Source organism: Alosa sapidissima, chromosome 7 (genome assembly GCF_018492685.1).
Source record: "Alosa sapidissima isolate fAloSap1 chromosome 7, fAloSap1.pri, whole genome shotgun sequence".
Taxonomy (NCBI): domain Eukaryota; kingdom Metazoa; phylum Chordata; class Actinopteri; order Clupeiformes; family Clupeidae; genus Alosa; species Alosa sapidissima.
In genome coordinates, this window is record NC_055963.1 from 20,810,047 (window position 1) to 20,831,656 (window position 21,610).

Consider the following 21,610-nt stretch of genomic DNA (forward strand, 5'->3'; position numbering starts at 1 on the left):
GGTTCAATACACATTTTGAATTTGATAAATCCGCAGACTATTTATTTTAAGGACAGTATACCATTCATTACATTTAGGAAACATTTGATCCAAATAGCATAATTAAGCACCATTTCCAATTAAGCACCATTTCCAAGCTTAGAACATGGCTCCTTTGGCCTTTATATGGTGAGGGTTTTAGGTCTTAAGTCAAGTATTAAAATGCCAAGCACAAGTGATGGCTTATTACCCAATGGCTTGTCTGCTTCTCTGCTGATGTTGCATGTGGTCTAGAGTGTTGAAATATCATCACACTGCTAATAGCATATTCACTTGTAGCCTACAGATATTTGACTTTTTAATTTCAGTGGGAGTATGTACTTATCACACAAAGAGTATATATGACTTACTTGTGTCAAATAGAACACGTTAAGGACCCTCAGAAGTTTCTTCAAAAGATATGTTAAATGTACTTTGTCCTAAAGAGGACCATAATTAAATCCTCATTTAATTATTTCCAAGTGAGTAATGTATTTATGGTTGTCAGACTGAGGATCAGAGAAATATCAGCCTAAAGCTTCAGAAAAAATAACAACAATAACATCACTCGATAATGACTATTCTGAGGATTTACCAATTGCGAAAAAATAATAATTTCGTCTATTGATGTTTTGTGCTACCTCTTTTACGGTTATGTACAACCAGTTTATTATGGCCGTCATGGTCAGACTTTCTCTCTTCTTTATTATATACACAAGACAAAGAGTTTGAGGTGCATGTGTCTTTTTCTTGAATAATCAATGGTCAATGGCAATGCCACTGTTATTGTAATATCACCCCTGTAGACATTCCTGAGACTACCATCATGGGAAAATGAGAGTAGAGAGTAAAAACTTCACAGACGCTTTTGATAATCTTACGTTTTCCTCTACTGCCTCTAATGATGTGTTAATGTCTGTTATTTAAGATGACTGAAAAGACTGATTTTGGCAACATACAATTATGATTTACTCATAAACTGTGGTCAGCCATTACAGTGTTGAATTGTGGTGCTTCATGTGTAGGAGGTGATCATGTTTGCCTGCTGAGCATAGTAGAACTCTTGCATCATATTACATCTGGGTGTGCTGGTCATTGGTGTGGTTGCCCACTGATATGTTTGAGGTTATTTTAAAATTCCAGGGTCATTTATGTATGTAAATACTACTGAAATGAAAATGTTTATTAAATGACAATGTATTATAATCCTATGAGAAGTAGTGTTTGAATAAGGTAACGTGATACTAAATACTTTTTCCCAGATTGGGATTAATATTGAGACGAATGGTAAAGATGACATAATGTGTTTGAGCTAGGCTCAGTGATTGGTACCAATACCAAAATCTTAACAACTTCAAAGACATTTTCATTTACCGTGTGCATCAAATAAAGATTTTATGTATGAACAATCATTCAAATCTTGTGTGTATTTATGGGCCAAGAAGTTGACTGTAGTTATGTGTTATATGTGCAATTCGAGAAGTGGATGGTTTCTCTCCAAGGTTCTCTTGAGAAAAGAAACATAAGTGTGTAATTATAGAATTTGTCTATATACCACTGGTAACAACACTGTGTGTGACCACAGAATGTTATAAATGTTTTGTTTTTTTATTATTCATGTTTGCACAAATAGATGTACGGTAATCATACCTCATAATTGTATAGTTTAGTATATTCAGGGCCTTCATAAACACTTTCATTTAAAGGGTAGATTTACTTGGGCTGCCACTGATTAAGGTTCCAACTTTCAAAAAACTTTTAAAGTGGGAAGGCTTTCCCAGAGAGGTGCCCACATTGACTCCCTCTCGTCCACACACACACACACACACACACAAACACACACACACACACACACACACACTTACTCTCAACCTGTTCCTACTTGCACTGTGTCTCCAGGGACGTGACAGCAGTATGTGGGTCAGGAGTGCTCCCTGGGCTGCCAGCCCCCGCGGCCCCCTGCAGGCCGGCTACAATAGCGGCACCACGGCGGGTGCCATAGCTGGGATTCCCTGCCGTAACCGAGGCGTCCTCACCCAGGGCACAGACACAGTGGCAGCGGTGCTGCAATCAATTCATCAATCCTGTGACTGCTGCCGAAGCCAAATCACCCCCCCCCCCCCCACCCCCAACTCCAACTCCAACCCCAGGGCCGGGGCCAGGGCCACCATGGCAGATGTGGGGGCAGATCGGGAGACATCCATAATTTCCCACACCCACTTTGGATCAGGGAACTGAATGTGTCACCGCAGTCAACATAAGTTCAGCATGGGGTGGGGGTGTGATGGCGGTGGCCCCTCTTCTTCAGTGTTATAATTTATTGAAGGAAGGGGTATAAGATATCGGAAATTCTTGTGAGGAATCTTTTCTCACTCTTGAACCAGTAATATGCTGAAGAGGCTAGAATAATTAAATACAATAGATAAGGGGCAGCTGGCCTACTGGTTAGCGCTTCGGACTTGTAACCGGAGGGTTGCTGGTTCGAACCCTGACCAGTAAGAACGGCTGAAGTGCCCTTGAGCAAGACACCTAACCCCTCACTGCTCCCCGAGCGCCGCTGTAGCAGGCAGCTCACTGCATCGGGATTAGTCTGTGCTTCACCTCACTGTGTGCTGAGTGTGTTTCACTAATTCACGGATTGGGATAAATGCAGAGACCTAATTTCCCTCACGGGATCAAAAGAGTATATAAATAAATAAATAATTACTACCATTAATTATTACCACACTCTCTTTGAAATAAATAACCCTTCTGCAATCAAAGGATGCCTAATGACTAACAATCCGTATACTCCTTACATTCTGAGTGTTACATTGTATTGTGGTACTGGTACCCCTATAACACTCAGTGCTGATCTGCAAGCCGCAGCCAGGGGCTTCTCGTAGATAGTGCTCTCTATTCGGCTCTGATAACACTAAGCCTGTGTTGCCACCTGCTGGTCAGTTTTAAGGCTGTCATTTTTTCTGTGATGTCAGAGAATTAATATAATTCTAGGATTAACTGTCTACACTCTTCATACATCAAGTAGTGATCTATGGCCTTATACTGAGTCCTCTGTAGAACTAAGGCTTATCGGGGGTGCTGTGGCGCAAGTGGTAGTAGCATCCACACCACCTTCGGGTCCAAGTGCCCACAGGAACAAGGGTTTGAATCTGACTGCGGTTATTTTACAGTCCCACCCCATATCTTTCTCCCACTTGCTTCCTGACACTCTTCACTGTCCTATCTGAAAGTCAAAAAGCACCCCCCCCCCCCAAGAAAGATATATATAAGTTATTTAAAACTCTGAATGCAGCGAAATATTATTCATTTCGTCAAAATTAATATGTTCTTTTATATATATATATTTACATATATTTTGTATACACAGTTTGATACAGGTTTATACAAGAGTGTGACAAAATGAATAATATAATAATATTTCGCTGCATTCAGAGTTTTAAATAACTTTGTGTTCGTTCTTACATTAACGTGATTAGTCCAATGTCTGCTCCATTTTCTCCACACATTTCATTATTTCATTAAAATAGGCCAATGTTATAAATGTTGCATATCTTATGCAAATTACAATAGAAAGGACTTCAATCAATTACAATTTCTTTACCATACAAACTTCATGTAGCCTTATGTTTGACAACAGACTTTGACTTATTTAAGGCTTACAAGAGAGAACATCATTCTGTGCATGACTAAAGTTGTGTGCAAAATTAACTAGGGAAGCCCGAAATTAAACAAACATACAACGATTTCCATTAACTAATAATAATAATAATAATAATAATAATAATAATAATAATGATCAAATTCATACTTGACCTCTGCCCCTGCACATTCAAATAAACTAGGCGACTGAATGCTGACTGATGTTGATGACTGAGGATGGTGGAAACTTAACTTCAACTTGAAAGTGAAACATTAATTGAAGCCATAATTGAAAAGCAAGCATAAAGCAATTTTTGTTATTCAGAATGGTTTAAGTTACTATAAAGCACCAAGAACAAGTCTGAGTTCTGTCAGAGTAGGCCTACATCTATCTTATTATTTGGCTTAGCCAACTGGCCTTAGCATCCAATGAAAACGAACTTTATTGTTCACAGAACTGTAGACAGTGGTCGCTCCGCGGATGGATTGAAATGGCACAGCTGCACTACGAGTCTTTATGTCAGAATTGTTTTAGAATTCGCATTTTCAGGCTGATTTGTTTTACTTCTAGGATAACACATTGAGGAATGATTTGTTTTTCCTGTATATTCACAAGCAGTAATGTAAGATAAACGGTTAATAACAAATACTTGCGATTAGAAATAGGCCGCTTTGAGCCTCGGGTTTTCGTACGAATTCCCACCGCCATGGAACTCTTGGCTCTGGCGCAGCCTGTGACAATTTGCAATCGGTAAGATATGCATTTTCTGTGCCTCGTTATTAAGTGACTACAGTAACTATCTAGGACTCTCTGTGGCATGTTTTTACGTTGTATTGTATTTAGTTGACCAACTTAATAAGTCTTTTAGCATCTGAGTCAGATTTTAGTAATCTTATCACTTGTAAATAGCTCACTATTGGCTTGTGTGCTTGCTAGGTTCAGGTTCAGGTTACTATTAGCTGGCTTACGTTAGCTAGTTTGCAACGTATCTTGCAGAGTAGATAATTGTTTGTATTTGCTTGCAAATAGCAATTCAAGAGTTTAGCCAGGTAAACTATAAAACGTCTACAGCTCGACAGTGTTATTTGTATTAAAGTAAGAGCAAGCACCTTGCTACGTGTAACGGGGGCTAACGTTAATTATGTAAACCATGTTAGCTATCGATAGCGTGCTGTAATGTTTACGTGTTTGGCTTACTTTTTTTTCTCCCTAGCTAGCCAGATGTATTAATATTAGGGACAATTTGCTGTCCTGTCTAGCTTGCATCCTGGTCACTTGCAAATTTAGTGGCTGAAGTGTTTATTTTCTGCAAGTTTGGGAAAGCTTAAAGGGCTAACGTTAGGACAACACTAGCTATTTAGCCAGCTATTCAAGCTAGTTTGTAACGTTAGCTGGCAGGCTATTAGAACTAAATCTAGCACTGCTAGCTAGTTCTAGCTTACTGCATACTTAATTTGCATTGAAATAATATGGCCAGTGCTAGGCAGTTAGTTCTCAACTTTCACGTTCAAGTCGGCTAACATTTAGTGTTAGCATGTTATGTAGCTGGAGCCCACCAAGGATTCACTAGCTTGCAAGATAGCACCATGTTATTTATGCAAAACAAACAACAGACGAATATTCTGAGTCCATTTATGAAGCTACTCAGTGTAACTTCAGCCAAGGTTAACAAAATTACTCGTCATGCACTTTGCTCTAAACACATCAAACCTTATTGATACTCTTGCAACTAAGTTATGGCTTGTAGAGTTAGCATAAGTTACAGCTACAGCGTGTAAAGCTTGGAGTATTTTGACAGTTAGCAAGCGAGGTGCGGGTTGACAGATAAACCTCCCTTTAATTTGCCTGGGATTATTCTCACGCGTACCTTATTGCTTATTAATTTGGAGTTATTGCGTTTTAAGCATTGCATCATTTTACTGCGAGGCCTTAAACACTAACGTTAACGTTACTGTGCTATGTTACTGTAGCATACCGCCTTGTTTTTGAATTTACTGACGCACCACCCGATGACTGATCGTCTCCCAGATAGTTAAAAAGTAGTTTTTGTAGTTGTAGTTTTGTAGTTTTTTGTAGTTGGCCAGCTAAATTACTACACTGTGCCTTATGCAAGTGGAAATTAGATATGAGAACGTAGTCTGCAATTTGGCGTTCTCCATGAGCTATGTTTTGTCTAGAGTTGACTGATTTAACGTTGAGAGCATCACTCAGACCCGTTATCTCAAACAATACCCTCATCACACATCAGCGCGCAATGGGTCTAATAGCAGTATAACGTTGTTTTCTGCCGACATTTTTCATTTGCCATAATATGATGGTTTTTCTTCATCAGAGCACAGTGTAGTAATGTGTAGACTGTATACTTATATATAAAGGTATTCTAACATGTACTCATTTACTCTCTGTCACAGGTGTCACATCATTTGTTAACACAGTGCCTCAGGTGTGAGTCCTGAATTTCTCTTTGACGTCTCAGGTCATTAGCTGGAGGAAGTCCACTGTTGCCACAAAATCTTCAGAATCCTGCTTGGTGACCTGCTAATTGTGCATTTGCACAAATCCAGAACTCGCAGTTCAGTTTGCTTTGCGATTACAGCAGTCTGTGAACAGAACACCAGAATATTATCCACGGAGTCAGCATGGCTTCGGTTCCTGTATACTGCTTGTGCCGACTTCCCTATGATGTGACACGCTTCATGATTGAGTGTGATGTTTGTCAAGACTGGTTTCATGGAAGGTGAGCTCAACTGACATTTTCAGGAGATTAATAAATTAACTGTGGACCTATTGATTTGCTTATGGAGCAAAATGTTTTAAAAACTTTTTTTTTCTCTCTTTCATTTATTTCCCAGTTGTGTTGGTGTAGAGGAGGACAAGGCTGCAGAGATTGACCTCTATCATTGTCCCAATTGTCAGGTTTCACATGGCCCCTCTGTCAGTAAGTATCAGTAATACATGTCTCTTTTATATTACGTTTAAACCATTTATGCCACAACTGTTTTGTTACTTTCTGATCTCCTATAGATCTTGACCTTGCCTTTTGATTTCTCATCTGACTGCTCTTCTGTGTCTGTTTTTGTAGTGCGTAAGCGACGTGGGGCTCACAAGTCAGATGTAGGCGGTGGAGTGAGGGATCCAAGCCGACCAGTGAAGACTGGCAGCGCCCAGTTTGTGAGGGAGTTACGTAGCCGCACGTTCCCAAAGTAACAATTTTAAGCCAGTCATCTTTTGCTGAAAGCATTGTTTCCCCCCATCTCACACCAACAATATCTAGGCCAATTGTAATTTCAGAAGTTAACATGTCGATTCTGTATTTATTTGGACTTCTATTATCTAGATTCTATTGGTTTTTCTAAATTCTTTTTTTTTTTTTTTACCAGTGAGCACTATTGTAGTGGCTGTCAGTTTCGACCTTGACTATTGTGACTCACAGATGAGTGCATGTGTGTTTGTTAGTGCGGACGAGATCCTCCTGAAGCCGACTGGGGCCCAGCTCACAGTGGAGTTTCTGGAGGAGCATTCCTTCAGTGTCCCTGTCATGGTCCTGAGGAGGGATGGCCTGGGCATGAGCCTGCCCCCATCATCTTTTGCTGTCAGTGATGTGGCGCACTACATTGGTAAAAAAACATCTCCCAATTTGAAAGTGGTAGTTTAAGGTGCTATAACCAATGCATTATTAATACGGCTGTGTTTCATCATTTGAAGACGTTTCTGATGTAGATGAATACAGCCATGCTGTCACATTGAGAAACACTCAATTACAGCTTCTCTGTAGAATTGAATAATTTCCAGTGGGACTTTGAGTTAAGGCCTTCAAAGCCTTAGAGCTCTATTTAAAACAACCACACAGTGTCTTCTGGTGTGTTTTGTTAACAGGGAGAAACCTTAATTTGGATTCCAAGAATGTAGATTCAGGCTCCTTTTTAATGTTTGTTCCAGAAAAAAAAAATATTTTAAGACTGAATGATCGGGATTGTAAGAATATGTGTATTAGTCCCAAACCTCCACGGTATGGACATCAAGGTTCAATACATGATGCAATAGAATATGCAAATATTGATAAATTTAGTGCTCATACTCATTCCTATACTGATAGATAGAGTAAACTGGTTTAAAGGGTGTATGGTGTCTTATTTGACTGTCTAGCAATGGAAAAATGTTTTACTGACCGAGTCAGGTAGGGTCTCAAGAGAGGTATTGCATTTTTTTCTTTCTTTTTCTGTTGTACTGAATTTGTACCAAACTATTTTGTCCAAACTGTAGTATGAACCAGAGCCATAGAAAGAGAGAGTTGCGACACTCTCTGATGACCCCGCCACGCAATCAAAATTCCAAAAAAACCTGTGCTGAATGACTGTATGCTGTATCGCAGGAGGGTGGGATCTAGTAACTCATTGACTACTGACCAAGTGATTGGTCGTTTTCAGTTCCAAAACTTCCATAATCAGGAAACTGACATGCGCTGCCATCTTTTTCCACGGTCTCTTATGGGAGTGTCGCCTCTCTGTTTTCTCTACCACTGGTATGACCCAAACCATGGCTTTTCTGTACCGTTACTCTCCTAGTTAAAATAAAGTCATACAGAACAAAATGGTAAATCACAACACTCCCAAAGAATGGAACATAACAGTCCATATGTAACTGTCAGAAAGTTTAGAGGAAGAGGATCTGTAGTCATACTGTAGTTTTAAACTTTTCCTACATTCATAGTTTTTACATATTTGTTTTGTGGGGAAAACCCCTTGAGTTGTGGTTCATGCTTCATTTTGATGTGTTTACAGGTGGTGACAAGGAGATTGATGTGATTGATGTTTGCCGCCAAGCTGACCTAAAGATGAGACTTGGGGATTTTGTTGAGTACTACAACAGCCCCAACAGAGACCGAGTGCTCAATGTGATCAGCCTTGAGTTCTCAGAAACCAAGTATGTCCATATGTCTCTTTCTTATCAGTTCATTTGTTTTATTTATTTATTTTGCTCCTGTATATTAGCATTCCGCTTGTTTTTTTGTAGCTGCGTTGTAAGATCCTCCAACTGTTGATCTTTTACTTGCTCTTAGATCTGTAATTTACAATGTGTCTCAAATGTTGTCCTTAAGGTTGTCTAACCTGGTAGAAACCCCAAAGATAGTAAGGAAGTTGTCGTGGGTGGAAAACTTGTGGCCTGAAGAGTCTGTGTTTGAAAGGCCCAACGTGCAGAAGTACTGCTTGATGGGTGTGAAGGACAGCTACACAGACTTCCACATTGACTTTGGAGGAACCTCTGTGTGGTATCATGTTCTACGAGTGAGTAAGCCAGCTGTATGAACCCCCCCCCCCAAAAAAAAAATATGCTCAACTAAGTAGTAGGGCTGTGTATTGTCAAGAATCTGGCAATACGATGCGCATCACGATACATTACGATTCTATGTATTGCGATATATTTCAATACTGGGTGAAAGGCGATATATTGCAATTTTTAAGTCTAAGATTAGAAAGATATTATAAAAATATTTACATATTATAAAGAAGACATACGCATGTAAGATACAAAATGTAAGTAATAGCTTTAGACAAACAATTCAGTATACTGTACAGGACCGTTCTGCCTATGTCAATAACAAAATATTGTGCTTGCATGTTAACATTAATAAATAAAAAAAAATATATTATGTTTTTGAAAATCGGTACAGTATTGCCGAATAAAATATTGTGATATTCAAAACTATCAATATTTTCTTACACCCCTACAATGCAGTGGCAAACTATAAAGAGGCAGTCAAATATACTGTGATGGAATTCTTTAAAAAATGTTTCTGTCAGGGTGAGAAGATCTTCTACCTAATCCGTCCCACCCCTGCCAACCTGGCCCTGTTTGAGCGCTGGAGCTCGTCGTCCAATCAGAATGAGATGTTCTTTGGCGATCAGGTGGACATGTGCTACAGGTGCTCTGTCAAGCAAGGAAACACGCTCTTCATTCCAACAGGTACCGAGATGTCTGGTGATACTTAATAGTGACAGTAGATGTTGTGAGTTGTCCCATGCTTGGAAGAAATGTTGAGTCATTTTCTTTAATGAAACAGAAAATATAGGGATGCTTCACACACTGCTTTTTCCATTACTTCCTCTTCAGGATGGATCCATTCTGTTCTCACACCTGTTGACTGCCTTGCTTTTGGGGGCAATTTCCTTCACAGCCTCAACATTGACATGCAGCTTCGGTAGGTTCAGTTCTTGACATGATTAAGTTGACTTAATTTCATTCATTGATGTTTCTATTTTAATGTGGTTTCACATACTCATTTGTAGTGCGTACGAAATTGAAAAAAGGCTGAGCACTGCAGACCTGTTCAGATTCCCCAATTTTGAGACCGTTTGCTGGTATGTTGGCAAACATCTTCTGGATACATTCAGAGGTTAGTCTTTATTTTGGATTTCTGAGCATTTTATATGTTGTGTGTACAGCTTATGGATTGTTTTAACTGTTACAAGTAAGTCCTCTATGCCTGCAATCTCATAATACACATTAAAAGCATTGCCATTATGGTACACATGTTCTCTGTAGGTTTGAGAGAGAACAGACGTCATCCTGCCAGTTATCTGGTCCATGGAGCCAAATCTTTGAATAACGCCTTCCGGACCTGGACACGTAAAGAGGTAGTGTGTCTTGCAAACACACATAACATATTAACTCATTGAATGCCAAGCTGTTTTCGGAAGCTTTGTCCTAGAGTGCCAGCAATTTAGACCATTGTTGATGATTTTTGTACAGCCACAGCATATTCTGTGTTATAGCTATGAACACATACAATGGCTCGTTTAAAAGGTGAGACTTTAAGCTCTCAGTGGGTGCAAACCGTGTATTTCTACACGCCTCTGTTCCTGAGAAATCCCAAGCTAAACAGTGGCTAGTTTTCATCAAAATCACTGTTTTTTTCTAGAAATGGAGATATAACGTCTTTCATGAAATATGAAGTGTTGCCTGTAAACTTTCCGGGAAGTGATCAGCGAGACTGCCACCTAGTGATAGACCCACGAAAATGGCCTGGTTTTGACCTGACGTGCATGCGTCACTGATTCGACCCAAAGCGGCAACCGAGTTATGATAAAATGTCCAGATAAAATGTCCAGATTGTGCGTTTTCATGAGTTTTCGATCGTCATATATTTAATTTCCATTCATCACAGAGGTCCCAAAAATTACATATAAGGTGTGTTAGAGTGTCTAGTTTCGTAATTTAAAAAAAACAAAACAAAAAAAAACATTATATTACGTTTTTGGCACTCAATGAGTTAAAACATATGGATATATTTAATAAAGTACATGTGAGGTTGACTTGACCCAGCGAGAAGCAAGATTACTGACTCAGGGATGTGTGTTTCTTTTCAGTCACTGACTGAGCATGAAGATGAAATCCCAGAGACCATAAAAACGCAGCAGCTGGTTAAAGACTTGGCAAAAGAGATTCGACTGGTTGAGGTGAGTGAGTACTGAGTGGTATCAGTTTCAGCTGATAGACAGATACAGGACATTATTGAACACATGATTGGGGCGGGTCAAAGTGATGTCAGTTTCAGCTGATAGACATATACAAAACATGTTTGAACACATGATTGAGGTGGGTTGGTTACAAGAAGATATCAAGACTGAACAGGTCAGCTGTGATTAGCATAATCGGTTATATACAGTATTTCAAGAGTGCAATTGTTAGTTATTAGGTGTGGCAGAGCAGGGATAGATTACAAAATGCACAGACGGTGGTGCCCTGCATTATGTAATTTTCACAAGTGCAGAGCCTAATTCTCTGCTTGACACTTGACAGAAAGGTTGAGGAGTGGAAGTCAATGGTCCTATTATCTATTAGCAGAAGTTTTGTTATGCACTTGTAGTATGTGTTGTCTGAGTACCAGCATGTTTTGGTCTGTGTCTTTGCCTTTGTAGGATATCTTCCAGCAAAACCTGGGTCGTGGTGGAGTCCCGTATCCTGGCCCACCGGGTTTCCAGACACCTCACCCCAAAGCCCAGGTATCCTCCCCTCCGAACTCGGGGCGCCCCCCAGGTAAGAAGAGAGGTCCTAAACCCAAAGACATGCCCATGGGAGGAGGCGTGAGTTCCCCAAGTCCCAAGAAGAAGAGCCTGAAGAAGGAGATCAAGACGGAGGCAGGAGAGCTGGACCTTCTGGAGATTCACACCAAACACACGCTCAAGAAGTTTCAACCCGGAAATAAAGCCAAGAGCAAGAACAAGGTCAGGCTCTACCGTTAGTGTTCCGTCTGCCCTGTTAGTGTTCTGCCTGCCCTGTTAGTGTTCCGTCTGCCCTGTTATTGTTCCGTCTGCCCTGTTATTGTTCCGTCTGCCCTGTTATTGTTCCGTCTGCCCTGTTATTGTTCCGTCTGCCCTGTTATTGTTCCGTCTGCCCTGTTATTGTTCCGTCTGCCCTGTTAGTGTTCCGTCTGCCCTGTTAGTGTTCTGTCTGCCCTGTTAGTGTTCCGTCTGCCCTGTAGTCACAAAATAGGCTAGTTACTACAGTCATTTGCTGCAGATATCATGCTTCTGCTTGGGATTAGTACCGCCAAGTGCCATTTTACACCCACAGACATTATGTAAGACAGTGGAGTTTTAAAATGACTTCTGTAGCCGTGAGACACAGTCTGTACTCAATTTTCATCAGATTTTCCTTTCTTTTATGTTGGTCCCTCCTGTCATTATACTGACGTTTACCCATGGCTCTATATATTTGTCATTCAGTTATTTGTCCCTTACTAGCAGACAATCCAACATATTTAGCAAAAGACAATGTAGCAAAGACCCTGATTATATTCAGATTGTATGTGCTTAGTGGAGTTGAGATTATTACTAAGCGATTTTCGAGACGCATTGTACCAGGGAAAAGGTTAAGCAAACAGTGTTGAAAAATTGCCTTATTCTTTATGGGGAAAATATTAGGCCATACTAGAGAGCAGATCAAAGGTAAAAACATACAACGGGGTTTGCCTAATGTATTTGGAAGGTTAACATTAACGTAGTCAGCTGACGGTAAAAGGCTGTCTAGTCAAAACTGCAATGGGAGAGTATATATTAGCCTACCTGAGTGTCATCCAGGTGCACATGGAAGCTCTATCAGAGAGAGTGGTTGGCAGGGGTGTTTGAGATGTGGCGGGAACATTCGGTGAGAAAACACACTGAAGATGGATAGTTAAAGTTTTAAATTCCTCGGGATTTTACATTTGTGGATTATTCCCTGGGAGGAATTACTATAAAACAGCACAGATACTGCGCAAAAGAGGACCAGACTACAAACTACTTTGTCACACACGACAGAAATAGATCAGTAGGATGGCAGGTTTACTCCTTTCTCTTGTCAGGGGTCTTGTTGAAATCTTTGGTTCCGAGTTGTACTCAAGTTCCCCTAGTCGGTTTCCCACTGGTAACACTCTCATTCCCTTCCGCTAGTATACAAATAATTCAAACTCTTCCATATCTCACTTCCCTTCTGAGACTCATTCACCATTTTCAAATATGTGGGGATAAATGGTTTAGTTTATGTTCTATTTGTTGATATTTTAATTTATGGACAATATACATTTCAATATGAATATTTTTGTATTCATTTAAACATTCACAATATATGATTTGAGATTCATAAAATGTTTGTCTTGATTGTCTAATGTAATGGCATAGCTGCAGCTGTCCAACGTATTAATTCACAGCAAACACTGCCTGCGACTCCTAGGGTCAGGGATTTTGTTTTTGTTGCTTTGGCTCTTTGATTGGGCATTCAGGCGGCGCATGTGGTACAGAGGAGTGCTGTTACGGATCCTGGGTACAACATGCGCCGCTTTTACGACTGCTGCCAGCCAACTGCATTATCGTTGTGTCCTGCGTCATGTTGTGTAGTGTTAAATAGGCTTGGTTGTTGATTGGCAACTGTGGGAAATACTACAGCACAAGGAACTTAACATGTCTCCTGTGCATATCTGAAATTACTGTATTCATGGTGTTTTCTAACTGATTGACTCTCTGCAGTTGGAGCTGCCTTCAGCCTGTCTGGATGACTTTGAGGGCAAACTGAACAAGAGCAAACTGAAGCTGGTGCTGACCAATGGCAAATTAGGGTAAATCACAGCTTCTGTGTCCATTGTGCTTATGCCTAGTTGTTACTCGTTTAGTGTCACCATGTCAGTCTTACTGCCATATCTCGTCCTCTTACGCGTTGGTTCTTATTTGGCACTTCCCTCTCGGTGTGTCACAGGAAGAAGGGAGGTCGAGGGGCGAGCTCGAACGGAGACAAGCGTGTCTCCCAGTTCCAGCCGCTGCTGCCCAGCTCGGCTCTGTCCGACATGGACTCCGAGGACGAGCTGCAGATAGACGAGTCACCACCCCCTCGTCGCAAAGCAACCCCCAACAAAAAGAAACTAGCGGGTGAGGTCCTACATCCTGTTTGTCCCAGAGGTGTTCTCGATGAAAGCTGTGGTGAAATCAAAAATCCTTGATTATTACACCGTTTCAACCCTCTCTGGTGAAATTTCACCAACTTAAAGATTCTGATGTTCTCATGTTGCTAGGATGGAATCAGAATTTTAAGTTGGTGAAATTTCACCATGTGATGGGTTTTCCTAACCTAGAAATCTAGACGCACCCTAGCGAGGGCTAGTCTAGCAATTCTCCGTTGGCTTGTGAGCTCGAAAAGGAAAATTCTATTTGGCTTGAATTCCCTGCTACTTGAAAACAAATAAGATGGATGTTGCTGTTGGCGAACAGTGCGACACGAGTTAAGCTTTTGTTAAGTTGGCAAAAGTTTGAACTAGCTAACTAGCTCCGCTGGTGGGAAAGACAACGGATTATCCCGCCCCTCGGACTGAGCACTGCGAACGGTGAGTGCCCAGACCCTACATTTTAATGTGGGTCTGGCTCGCCAGGCTAGGGTTTTCCCTGATCCCATCACAAATGTCCAACCATCCAGAATCTTCCTTTCCCCGTGAGCAGGTGTATATGTGCCCTCACAAATTTCTAACTTCCATTTTTTGTGTCTGAAGCTATTTTGTTGTTTTGCTTGCAAAGCATTCCAGTAGTTGAAAAAAAGAGGGGAAGCAAATTACAGCAGGGTCAGAAAGTCCAGTATAAAATATGTCTTTCCATCTTGCATGTAGGAGTAAAGAGTAATGGAATTAAATTCCCTGTGCTCAGAGATTTGAAAAAGGTTTAGAAGATCCAATTGGAAACTTTAACCATTTTAGGGCACTTACCGGTACTTCTTTTCGACTTAAGTCTGTATGACAGACCATTTTTTCATTAAGAAACAACTGTACCGAGACAGGAGTGAATAGGATTTCTGGACTAAGATGTGAAGGTTGTGGATGTCACAGTGGCCCACACATACATAAGATGTCACTGTACTCATTCAGCTGATAAATGCTAATAAACACAATAAATTGAAAGTACTGCATGGTACAGGTATTGTGTCTGAAATGCCTCACCCTCCATAATCACTCTCTTTTAGTCAGGAATAAACATGCAATCCTCTGAGAAGATATATTTGGAAAATATTCAATCTTTTGTTTTTTTACTTTCTGACTGCGGCAGCTGTGGGACTTCCCAGGAAACTCCCGCGGGCTAAGCCTTGCTCAGACCCTCATCGTGTGCGTGAGCCAGGGGAGGTGGACTTCGATATCGAGGTTAGTCTGATGCCAGTCCTCCCCTCTCGTTTTGTTTTAACCGTGTCTGCCAGCTGTGGGATATTGCCAGGGTTTGTTTATCTTTGCGACATACTCCTAATGATAACAACTGTCTGTAGGAGGACTACACCACGGATGAGGAGACTCTAACAATGCAGGCAATGAAGGGTGGAGCTGGGGGCATCCTGGACCTACTCAAGGCCAGCAAACAGGTGGCTGGCCTGGACTCTGCTCTCAGGTACTCTAGCTAATCATACGGCCCCATCAATATTCACAGTAACCACACTCAGTGTCTAACATCACAGTAATGATTACATTAATGCAGTAATTATAGTTAAAGTGTTTTTTTCAGCAATAATAAAATGTTGGGTTTTTTTTATTATGGGTATTGCTCCACATTTCATTGAAAGTTTAAGAAATATCTGGAGTTGTACATACAAGGGCATGTACGATGTCTGCTAAATGAAACTCCTGTTTTTTTTCTTCTTTTCAAGTGAGGAGGCTCCTGCCTCTCCCAGCACAAGAGATGCCATTCAGGGCATGCTGTCCATGGCCAACCCTCCCTCCTCTTCCTCCTCCTCATCGTCGTCATCCTCTCCTCTCTCTGTGTCCGGCGGAGCCGCCGAGGGAATGCTGAAGGAGAGGGGCCGGGCCACCTGGGTTGCGGGTCCCAAGAAGAGCGACAAGAAGGCTGTGGTCCAGCGGCCAGGGAAGCGCCCAATCAAGCGCCCGGCCCGTCACCTCAGCGACGACGACAGCCCTGACGAGCAGGAGACTCTGGGGACCTGTTTTAAGGACTCCGAATATGGTGAGAGCTCTCAGCAAGATGAACATGTGTGGACATGTTTAGAGGGAGGTCTGAATGTTCAACCTCCCTAACCTGTAGCAAATGTACCAACTTTTACATTTTACTGGTAATAATAAATGTCAGTGGGTGGTTTTACATTGTGCCTCAAACTGGTCTATCAGTGTACCCCTCCCTGGAGTCTGATGAGGAGGACCATGCCTCAAAAGCAAAGATGAAAAGGAAGAGGAATTGGGACGATTCGCCCTGGAGTCCAAAAGGTATTGTCCCTTAAAAAAGATAAAATCCCTGTGCACTGGCTGTTTTCAGGTCCCAGATGCTGGTGATGTGCAGGAATATCAGGCTTTAAAAACTAGAGATCATCACCGCACACTGGTCAAATATAAGGAATTGTTTATAAGTAGCGAACGACGCATTTCGTCGTGGGCTTCCTCAGGTTCACTCTCCCTTATTGTCCATTCGCTCTCTGGACCGTCCATTACTCGCTTCATCTCAGTGGACCAAATGTCTTCTGTTGGGAATGGGAAATGCTGACTGGAAAGGGATGTTCCGCAGAGGTTTGTTGTTTTTCTTCTACTCCTGTGGTCTGTGCTAATGTGTGTCTTTGTGTGTGTCCATTTGCACAGCCCGTGTGACCCCAACACTGCCCAAGCAGGAGAGGCCGGTTCGAGAGGGAGTGAGGGTGGCGTCTGTGGAGACCGGTTTGGCGGCTGCTGCTGCCAAGCTGGCACAACAGGTGAGGAAGGTGACCAGCATGGTCACCACCCTGAGACTGAACTACAGGACAAATAAACCATCCTTAAAGTGGTCTAACCACTCAGCGTTTTTCTTTTATTTTCCTCTCCCTCCCTACAGGAGCATCAGAAGACCACCAAGCGGAAATACACCAAAAAGCGCCCGTCTGCCCCACCGCCACCTCTGCCCCAGGCCGAGCTGGCTCCCCCGTCGCCCCTGATGCCCAGTGAGCCCCCGCCCGAGGCCGTGCAGGAGGAGCGCAGGCTAGAGGCGTACTCGGCCAGCCTCCTGGACCACGAGTACACGGCGGGACCTGGCCCCTTTGGCCCCGGGGGGCCGAGAGGAAGTGCCGCCATGGCGCCGGGAGTCTTCCTCACGTCCAGAAGGCCCTCGCTGTCTCCACAGAACAGCAGCAGCTACTCACCCTCTGCCCCATCCCCGGCTGGCCAGACCAGCCCTGGGGCTTCTGGAGGAGGACAAGGTTAGGAGTGGACTGGAACACACACACACACAGTATACGTTTAACATTGTGACATTGTTTTGTCTTTACAAACATTATTTAAACATTATGGTGTCCTCTACTTACAGGGAAGCGTCCAAAGAAAGGACTTGCCACGGCCAAGCAGCGGCTTGGGAAAATCCTGAAAATCCATCGGAACGGCAAGCTGCTCCTGTGAGAGGGGAAGCTGCCACAGGAGATGGAACCAGACAGTGGAAGATGGGAGGCTGAGAGGATAAGAGAGGAGAGAGAGAGAGAGAGAGAGAGACAGGAAAGGACAAAAGGAGGGTGGGCAGATTTAAAACAGGAGGATGGAGCGAAGCAGTGATGCCCAGCTGTGCCACTTCAGCTGTGGTGAACAAAAAAACAGAAATGTACATTATTTTGCCTGAAAGAGGCTGTGACTGTAAACAGTTGGGAGAGGAGACTGCAAGCTGAGCAGAGCGTCGCTGGTATGAAGCATGAGACTGAGTGACTGATGTTCCGTATTTGTACATTTCTATGTCATCCATGACTCATTCCTCAAATCTTTCAGTGCTCACATTTTTATCATAAGCAACATCCCATTGGTTTTTGATAAGGGGGGTTGGGGGGGTGTATTTAAGATAGGTTAGGTGTCAGATGAGTTCAATTCTCTATCATGACTTGAGTGAGTTCATATGTAGAAAAGCTTTTATGTAATGATTTTATATCTTTTGAGGATTCAATTCAATCTGAATTGTGTGTGTGTGTGTGTGTGTGTGTGTGTGTTTGCACACCATGTGTTTGCGCACCGTGTGTGTGTGTGTGTGTGTGTGTGTGTGGAGCTAAAGCAAAAGGCTTACATCTAGCCTCTTTTGAGTTCTGTGTTTTTATATGTGGAACAGTTACAGCACACATAAGATGAGGGATTTCAGTGCTAACAAGGGAAATAACCATCACTGTTTCAAAATAAGAGACTGTTTTCCTTATAAAGGAAAAACTGTTCTAATCTAGCCCTGATCCCTTCTAACCTACCCCACCCCACTCCACTCCACTCCTGCAAATGTTTGTATAATAACATTTTTGTATAGCATTATCATTGCAGTGACCTAGTCTGTGTGAAATGTACGAAATGTATGTTTTTTTACTTTTTACTTTACATGTGTACACATGCCCTTCCTCCTCCATATGAATCCCCTCCACTCATCTTTTTAGTGATTATGCTTGTCTGAATTCTGTTGTATTATAATGTTATAAGTGTTTGTTTCAAGAGCTCCCTCTTAGACCCAAGTAACTGTAGATATCCAAACCCTGTGTACTTAATCCGCTTGGCCAGCTTGTTTATTAATGTTGCAATGCAGTCTTTTAAAACTCATTTAAGAATGTGTGTGTTTCTAGGTGTCTATATTTTTTTAGTTGTCCAGTCACCCAGGATAGGCAGTAGGATGCCCTTATGCGAGGAGACTGGCTTTAGATCTGTCCTGTCTGCCTTCATGAAATTGTGTAGTCCACAAAAGCTTGATAAACTGTACTGACGAACAAGTAAATAAAGGAGATGTTCTTCAGGTTAGGAATGGCAGTGTTTTTAGATGGAGAACATTAATGGTTAAGCTTAGGAGAGTTCATACATGTCATTGTATATAATTGTTGTAATTTTATTTTCATAGTTTTAAACAAATCTTTGTTGCATCACAAACCTTCTTGATAACATGACTTCTGTAAAAAAAATACATAATTGGTTGGGAAATGTAAGAAATAGTTGTTTAGTTGTTATTATTTGTATGTGGTAATTATTATTTTTAGTTGGTCTTGTTTATTGGTAATATTGTAACAATGAAGTTAATGTATTCAAAAGCGCAGTCCTTTGCTACTGTTCATTTTGCTATCTTTTCTTTTAGTAATTAATATTAATAACTGTTGTCAAAATATTTGTTGGGTATTTTTTTAAAGATATTTGGTCCAGAAGGCTTAGATATAACATTTTTAAACAAAGTAATTCATGATTTTTGCTGTACCATTATGCGTTGAATGAAATGCTTTCACGTTCACACAAAAAAGAGCTATCAAGAATCCCTTTCTCACATATACGAATGTAATGATGTCAATCACAAGCACCACTAAACATTCAAAAGTTCTACATTTTTTTCATTTGTAAGACCTATATTATTGTTGACTGTCCAGCGATAGACCTACAGTAGATTGAGTCTAGTTGGGGCCCTATAATTCAGTATGGCAAATTGAAGAGGTCATATTTGTCTCAGTTGGATGTTACCTTTCAGATGGTACTGGTGACTTCCATAAAGAAATTATTTTTTTGAGGTCAGCAAAAATGTATTATTAGTGCATCAGTTTTATTGTCAATATTTGTCAGTTTGTTGCTTTTCAGGCCTGTGAACCACTGTACTTATTGGTCTTTTAGAGACTTATGATACTTAAATTTAGAGTGTATGGTGGCATACATCTCCATTCTCAAGAAATGGTCATGATTGCTGAGTGAAATTCACATCAAGGATCACAAAATTGTATTCAACTCTCAATTGCCCATACTACAGTGTAGCATAGTCATTTATTATCTACCAAAATGTTTTAAATGCCATGCTTTTCTTTGACGTTTTTCAATTTCTAAATAACTCCTTTCCCACATTCTTTTCAGATCTCATTGTCATGCATTTGATCATTTCTGTGCTCAAAGTTTTTTTTCTTTTGTTAATATAAATTAGTGTGGTTCACACAATTCCTCTCAGGGTTTATTTTGTATTGATTATGAATTTGTTGTTACTACATTAATGAGCACCTACAAATGTCACTCAGTTCACTCCAAATCTGCTTTTGCATATCATACTTAAAGAGTCCCATACATAAACCATCCCCTGGTTTTTGGAAGTTTAGAATGGATTTTTCAATTACACTCAATTAAAGCATATTTTTTAAAGTTACAGCATTGCTTCTGTTTCTTTTTTGAACAAAATAAGTACTGTGACACCCTCTGAATTCCTTCACATAAATGTAGTGTAGGAGTTTGAGGTCACGCTGGGTATGCATCTTTAGACACTTAAAGGAGAATTCTGACCATTTTTCACATATATCTCCTTATATTTCTCAAGGTCACCGAGTACTGTCGGTAGGAAAAAATCAGTGCTACCTAGCTGGAGTTGCTGCAGCTAACAGCAAGAGCAGCCAGGCAGCTACATTGCTACACTCTGGGGATATAATCATTATCATGTCCCCAGAGTGTAGCACTGGAGCTTAGTTTTTTGTTTGGTGTTTTGGACCAACAGCACTCAGTGACCCCAACAAACGGATCTATGTGAAAAATGGCCAGAATCTTCCACACAATAATAGATTTTGTTCAGTTCTGTGATGTTGACTTTGGCCACGTTTGCTATTTTAAGCTAACTTTAAAATTAAGAGTGTGTCCTTGAGAGGACCAGGTGGGGGTGATACATGCTACGTCACCGATTTTGATGAAACTTGGCCAGTTTGAAGGGTCCACCTAAAAACTCAAAAAGCCAAAATAGTACAAAATTTGAAACAACCCAGGGGGAAGTTAGGACCCCCTCCTTGTTTTAGGCCAAAAAACCTAAAAAAAAGGCCCAAAATTGCATAAAATGTTGACATCCCTCCTGCTGTCAGATTTAAGCACAGCAAAGTAACAATCCATGCCATCAAAGGTCCATCCAAGGTTAGTTTAAAACTGGAGTTACAAGGCGTAAGGTGTGACGGGTGTCAGTCCAGGACTGCACATGTCCACTATGTCACATGCTTTTTGTTGAATACCCCCAAAATAGCAATATTCAGACCTGAATATCTCCGATGAGCAACCTCCTCCGATGAGCAATCTGTGGACTGGTTGAAAAATAATGCTTAGGTCATTTATGGTGGACAAATGGAGATATATTATCATCAATCATGTCTACTGATCAAATCCAAGCTACATTTAATGTTCTGAGTGTAATATATTCCTTAAGGTAGCTCACCAGTATACCCGTAGGTCTAATTTTTGCAAATGTGATATCTCCAACATATCTCAGGGCTAGAAACAGTCACTTGGACAAATAATAACTTGTACGATTTTGATAGTCAAAGGTCAACGGTCAAGGTCACTGTGACCTTATGTACATCCCATTGTGGTGAATAAACCTCTAAAAATACCTGACAATTTCAAATGTGATACATTCACACTGGCCCTTTCTGAAACCAATCCCTACCCACTCACCTCATTTACGGTGTGCACTCAGGTGGGAAACACCCTTACAGCTAAATCGAGTTCTCCATGTAAATGGGAAAATGTTGGAG

The 21,610-nt window shown here is 41.2% G+C and overlaps 1 protein-coding gene across 2 annotated transcripts; it reads left to right on the top strand.

Annotated features, from left to right (window-relative positions):
* The first annotated feature begins 4,082 nt into the window (after positions 1–4,082).
* phf8 (PHD finger protein 8) lies at positions 4,083–20,250 on the top strand. 2 transcript variants are annotated; one of them, XM_042097954.1, is made up of 22 exons: positions 4,083–4,411; positions 6,073–6,398; positions 6,514–6,599; positions 6,744–6,864; positions 7,118–7,278; positions 8,443–8,584; positions 8,760–8,946; positions 9,463–9,625; positions 9,773–9,860; positions 9,949–10,055; positions 10,205–10,296; positions 11,029–11,118; positions 11,581–11,886; positions 13,666–13,754; positions 13,892–14,061; positions 15,223–15,314; positions 15,434–15,552; positions 15,809–16,122; positions 16,284–16,379; positions 16,746–16,855; positions 16,975–17,335; positions 17,443–20,250. In XM_042097954.1, exons 2-22 carry the CDS (start codon positions 6,301–6,303, stop codon positions 17,529–17,531), a joined length of 3,081 nt encoding a protein of 1,026 aa, XP_041953888.1. In that variant the 5' UTR covers positions 4,083–4,411; positions 6,073–6,300; the 3' UTR covers positions 17,532–20,250. The 2 variants fall into 2 exon arrangements, with proteins under 2 accessions (XP_041953888.1, XP_041953889.1); XM_042097955.1 differs by having other exon boundaries at positions 6,138–6,398.
* The last annotated feature ends 1,360 nt before the right edge of the window (positions 20,251–21,610 follow it).